The sequence below is a fragment of the Fomitiporia mediterranea genome, assembly GCF_000271605.1.
Source record: "Fomitiporia mediterranea MF3/22 unplaced genomic scaffold FOMMEscaffold_17, whole genome shotgun sequence".
In the NCBI taxonomy this organism is placed as follows: Eukaryota; Fungi; Basidiomycota; class Agaricomycetes; order Hymenochaetales; family Hymenochaetaceae; genus Fomitiporia; species Fomitiporia mediterranea.
Window position 1 is genome coordinate 69,755 of NW_006760402.1, and position 6,481 is coordinate 76,235.

Here is a 6,481-nt window from a genome sequence, read left to right on the forward strand (position 1 = left end):
GAAAGAAAGGAATGTCAAAGATAAAGGTACAAAGAATGAAGGGATGGACAAAGGGTAAGAGACCATAGAATAATACAAAGAATGAAGGGGTGGTCAAAGGAATGGAATGATGAAGTAAGGAAGGGTAGTAGCAAGAGTCAGCATGCATATAGTCCATAGACAGTGCCCCTGAGGGACAGAAGTCCTGAGTTCTGGTACAGAAGGGTGTGGAACCCTTGGAACTGAAGGTATGAGAGCAGAGAACTGTAACATCTTTAAATAAATTATGAGTATAAAGCTACTTAATATTTATCCCTAGTAGTTAGTAGTTAATAGTTACTATTCCATGTGGAAACTATTCTATTAATAGTATTTAGGTTGAGTGAGAGAGATACTGTTGGGTAACACTCTGGACGTTGGATGTACATGTATGTGGCCCATGCATGTTTATATTAGCATATATATGTGGCTGTGACCCGTGCTTAGTTATTTGTGTGGTGCTGTGGTACTGATCAGTCGGCGGGAGTGAGCTGCACTGAGTTTTTTTTTAGGAAACAAGCCACAAACCGGAGCAATGTGGCCGCTGAGCGGCGAGTGTGTGTATTTAACAGAGTGTCTGTGTAGTTTAGCAAGGTTATTTGTGCTTTCTCTCTCTTTTCCTTCTCTCACGCACTTCTCTCACTCTGAGTCTTTATCGATATTGTTAGCGTTCTCCTTTCTATCTGAGTCTTCGTTTGACAAGCGTTTAAGTACGATCCCTCGCTCCTTCGCTTCTTGCTTTCGTTTTCTGGGTGGCTTCCTGTTTTCGTTGGACATTAGGAAAGGAAAGAAGATGCAGGTCGGACAAACTGGACAAGAGACAACATATTCCTACCCTCGATCATACGTTCATGCCGGACATGCGCAGGCGCCTGCTCGTGCATACTTCTCCAACAATGCTTCTAGGAGTTACAACAACAACAACTCTTGGAATGCTCACAGTACAAGCAATGTTACAAATGCGAGGGATGCAAGGCCTTATTTTTCGAATGATGAAGTGGAGGGATGGGTGCGAGATGATAGAGATAGGAACAGTAGAGGTTTGGGCGGAGAGTACGTAAAAGGTGGGTTATTTACTAACATGTTATCTTGTTAGTTGGTTCGAGAGGTTAGAACATTGATGGTTGATGTTTCTTCTTGTAGATGTGAGGAATGCGTATCCTAGTCGTTATCTTCCTAAACCACCTCAAGCATACGTTCCAGCCTCGAGCAATAACAACTATGGTAACTCGAGAGCGCATACGTCCAGAGTCCCTTACTCAAAATACTATAATCCACCCTCAAGTTCACGTCAGAACGTACAGCCACAACCACATTCTGGGATGGATCCGAGTGGTCGCTCGTGTTCTCACAGTTATCCTAATCAAGAAGCAAACATAGTGAACTTGAATATGGATGACGTACAGTATCATCGGCATATAGCAATGGAGCAACTCGAAGGACAGAATAAACGGAAGGCGATAGGGACTAAGGGAAAGGAGGCGTCTGAGTTGTAAGTTTCCAATTTTATAATGTTACTAAACTGAAAAAGATGCTCATCAGTCTTTCTTTTTACTTGTCCGCTAGTGCACCTTGCCTTTGTGCCGCTTGTCTTGGTTGTTTTGCGCTTTGCTGTAGCGTCTAATATTTGTTCAATTCAATATTATTTCTTGTTTAATTGTATGGACTCTATATTTTAACCTTTGTGCAATACTACTTATTATTGTGTTCACAACTTGAATACTGTAACTTAAACTAGAAATGGTAGCTCATTCAATATAAATATGAAAGGTTATATTCATACAACGTTTTAGCTTGACACTCGCTGGATCTATAATAGAGTAGTTATATAATAGAATGTAAGTGGTGAGATAACAGTTTAGCAAACATGAATCCTTCCAGAAATGAGCAAGGCATATTAGTTTGTCTCTTAGAAATACATTATTATTAGGTTAAATAAACAAACTGCTATCCCTGAATTTATAGAATAACAGCAATTAGATTCAGGAAGATTGTATTACAAAGTTTGGATATTCATATTACTTTTGGACTTCTGCTATGCAGCTGTACTCGGTCTTATCTATCCTTTTTTGCATTGTGTGCCTATACATCAATATTGATGCACGTGTACGTCGCCCACTTCAGGTATCGACTGTGCCCTCACTCGTTGATGAGCTTTGATTCTCCCCCTATGGCCGCTTCTGACACACATATGAACCTTATGAACCATATGGGCATGGATTCAGCCAATGCACCATCAATGGCATCTACGGAACGGCTGGTGCAGTTTGCAGTTGCTCCACATACGTTCGCAGCCCTCAGGCGCCTCGACATTACTGACCGCGTCATTTTCGAGGATCGCAAAATAATCAATGGAGGTGCATTTGGAGACATAAGCATAGCCAAATGTAACATCGGGAGGCGGAGGCGAGTCAAAGTAGCCGTCAAACGTTTACGCATTTTTGTAAATGACGATATTAAGCTTGTAAGTGTGTCATATTGTCTGTCGCATGCACCTGATTCAGCACACAACCCAGCTACTTGAGCAAGAAGTTTATGTCTGGTCGAAGTTGAAGCACGAGAATTTACTTCCGCTAGTTGGCTATGCCTTTGATGTAGAGAATGGTCATCCAATGCTCGTTTCGGAATGGATGGAGAACGGCTCAGCCTGGGTGTATGCTAGAGAAACTCTGCAGTGTGATTTACTGCGTCTAGTACGTACCTCCTAATACTTGCAATATACCTTCTCTGATGGCAAAGCCAGGTAACTGGGATTGCCAGAGGGCTTGCGTATCTCCATGAAAGAGATATAGTTCATTCAGACATAAAATCGGTAAGTTCAGCCCTAGTAATTATCTATCAGAATACTTACCGAAACGTCCAGGATAATGTTCTTGTGTCAGACAGCGGGGACGCTCGTATCTGTGACTTTGGATACACCCGTATGATTGATGCCAGTAAAAGCCTGGTGAATTTAAGTACGGGTATAAAGGGAACTCCACAGTACTTGGCATACGAACTGTTGGCAGATCCATCCAAGTATACAAAGCACAGCAAAGAGTCTGATGTCTGGGCGTTCGGAATAACTGTTTTCGTGAGCAATTCCTCTAAGTAACCTAAATATGATCACTGACGAATTGCTCAAGGAATTGTACACACGCAAGCGACCATATGAGTCATTCTCGCAATTTCAGGTCTTAATGCAGATCAGGGAGCAGAAAACACTAAATTTTCCTTCCACTCCTATATATCCACACGATCATAATTTGGCTAGTGTGCTTAGGACGATATGCGAGAAATGTTGGATATTCGAACCGTCTGATCGGGCTCAGATATCGTATCTCCGTGACATTCTGCAAGGACATCCGGCAAGTCCTTCGGTTGAATTGCAAGTAGCACTCCTAATGTATTCGTATTTAGATGTCACGCGAGAACTCTTACAATTCACAATCATCAGACTCTGGGTCCAGGGTTGAATATCCCAATTTAAAATGGGCGGTCTTGAAACGCAAACGTCATACAAGTTCAGATTATTTGGAAACACTTGCTTCATCACAGTCTTCACTAGATAGCCTTGCACGCAAAAGGAAACACTTAAGGTGTGCACAGACAGATAGTAAGTCGCTATTAAGTCATCAATATTCTTTACTGATTAAAGGTAGATAATGAGCAGGTTTCATTGTATCAAGAAAGCCAAACAGCACCATCACAACCTTTGTCATATTCAAAGCCTTGTGTCTCTCTTCATGATATCAACGAGAAAGCGCTCTCTACCAGTCTTAGAAAGGAAGGCCCTGGCTGGACTATAATTTTCAACCCAGAGATAAAGAAAGTCTTGAATGTTGATCTTGTAAATACTTTGAGTCATAAAGGGTAAGTTAACTACTTTACTAGTAGAAGAATTACCTTGCTCAATATCAATGTATAGCATTGTGAATTGTGTTAAATTCTCTACAGATGGAAAGTATCTTGCTACTGGATACACTAGAATGGCCCAAATTTACATTGTAAAGACAGGAGAAAAACTATGGTTAGATTTTAACTTTATAGGGAAAGCTCTATTCACTTAGCTATTTGAATTAGCACCTTGAACCAAACCAATTCTGGTTCTACTACCTCTTTATCTACACAATTATGCTTCAGTCCAGACAATAAATTTCTTGTAACTGGGTTGCAAGATGGTGTCATTAGTGTGAGTAGCTCCTTTAAATAGTATGAAGCATAGGAATTGACAACTCCTCAATAACATTTCTGTCTGAAAATCAAATAGATCTGAGAGATTGTATCTAAGTGTATGAAGAACAAAAAAAAGTGCCATGAAGGGGAAATCTCTTCTCTCGAATTCTCACCTTGTGGAAGCTTTATAGTGTCAGGATCATACAATGGGACAGCAAATATCTGGAATGTTGTGACAGGCAAGCAGACGATTTTAGATGCTGTTAGCATTGACAGTGCTAAAGTTGGTGGAATATGTGTTACTATCTCTAAAGACAAGCAGCTTGTTACAGTTGAGTATCTTGATTCAGTTGTGTAACTTTGGGAGGTACAGACAGGTAACTGTTACAGTTCTCTACTCTTGTACCTTCAGTTCTGAGGGTTCTGCACCCTTCTGTACTGGAACTCAGGACTTCTGTCCCTTAGAGGCACTGTCTATGAACTATATGTATGCTGACTCTTACTACTACCCTTCCTTACTTTATCATTCCATTCCTTTGACCACTCCTTCATTCTCTGTTCATTCTAGGGTCTCTTACCCTTTGTCCATCCCTTCATTCTTTGTACCTTTATCTTTAACATTCCTTTCTTTCATTCTTTGTGGCTCATCATTCTTAGTAGCTCACACTCCCTGAGTACTCTTGTATAGTTTAGTATATATAGGTGTATGAGATCAGACTAGTCCTGTAGTCTTGATCTTGTCTACTCTAGGTAGTCCTGTACTCTTAGGCTCACTCTATATACTCTACTCTTGCCTTACTCTCTCTCTCTGCCTGTTCTACAAGTTCTGACTATGTTCTAGTACTTACATTCTGTATTTCTGTTGTGTAGGATAGTTGTAACCTGGGTCCCCTTACTGAGCCTTCAGGTCCCCTCTACACTGTTACTGACATTAGATCAAGACTGTCTATTACCACCCTACAACTCTCCTACATTTTGGGCATTAGTACTCACTATTATGTTAATCTCTTTCCTTTGTCCTGACCCTTTTACATTTTTAAATTTTAAACTTTCTAAACCCTTTTAAACTTTTGCCACCCTTCTTCTATTCATTACCCCTTTTAGTTTAGTGTTGATTCCTTTGTAGTGTAAACATAGACCCTACTATACTGACCACCACCCCTACTATTCTACTAGATCAGTAGTTACAAGTAGAGCTAGCTCAATATGTGTAGACCTCTATCTAAGAGGCCTTTACTAACTACATACTCTCAGCCCCTTCAGAACCTGTTCTAATCATTCTGGAAGTTGTAACCTGTTTCAGAAATAAAGTGTATGTAGTCTACCCTTTAGAATTTAATAGGTAGCACTTTGAGGACTTCCAGCACTAAGTCAAACTATACATGACTACTGTTTCAACCAATCTATTCTCAGATCTTAATCACATCCTATTCATCCTCTCCTTCATGAAGGAAGGTAACACAGTCACCTAGGCTCAGAACTGGATTGAAGGTTATTGGATCAGAAGCCTAATCTGACTTTAGAACAATGAGTTGTACTCAGAATTTATAAGGCAGCTCTGTGCTTCCTTCATTGATTTGAATGAGAAGTGTAATACACAGAACAAACTTGTGTCTCTACAACAGAGCAAACATTCTGCTAATGCCTTCTTTCAGGAGTTTGATATCCTAGCCTAGAAGGTAGGATTCATACTCAGGTTCAATAATGTCCTTATTAGAATACTTGAAAAAGCTCTTCACCTGGAACTGGTTAATAAGATCCTTAGAATGATACTAGAACTAGTCACCTACACTAAGTAGAAGACACACACTATCTCCTTCAACTAAGCTATAGCTTGAATGTGTCAAGTCTGTATAGAACACTTACACATGTGTTTAGCTCTAACAGTTCTAAGCCCTCAGATTGATCTGCCTGTAATTCACAATCAATCTGTTCTAATAGACATTAGAGAAGTCTAAAAGTAAGGAGCATACTTTGCCTACAGAAAGTTAGGACACTAAATTAAGGACTGTCTACAGAAGCAATAGTACATCTGTCAGGTTATTAGAGTAATAATGAGTAACAAGTAGGATTTGTAGTAAGAAGCCTTTTCCACAAATCTGAAAGTCACCTTAGAACTCCTAGACCCTGACTATGTACTCTAGGATTTTGTAGAGGCCTAACAGTGAATGTAGTACTAAAGGGCTATGACTTGGATTTTTTAATAGCCACTTTTGATTCAATAGACACTATAGGATTAGAAGTAAATAAAGTAAGAAAAGTAGAAAAAGTAGAAAAAACAAATTAACAAAATTATTTATTAGTATAG

The 6,481-nt window shown here is 39.8% G+C and overlaps 1 protein-coding gene across 1 annotated transcript; it reads left to right on the forward strand.

The window, feature by feature from the left end:
• Positions 1 to 2,507: 2,507 nt before the first annotated feature.
• On the forward strand, positions 2,508 to 3,112 carry FOMMEDRAFT_97206 (kinase-like protein; the record flags this gene model as incomplete). The annotated part of the gene is made up of 3 exons (XM_007271401.1): positions 2,508 to 2,711; positions 2,762 to 2,830; positions 2,882 to 3,112. The coding sequence occupies 3 exons, from the start codon at positions 2,508 to 2,510 to the stop codon at positions 3,110 to 3,112; spliced, it is 504 nt and encodes a 167-aa protein (XP_007271463.1).
• Positions 3,113 to 6,481: the final 3,369 nt, after the last annotated feature.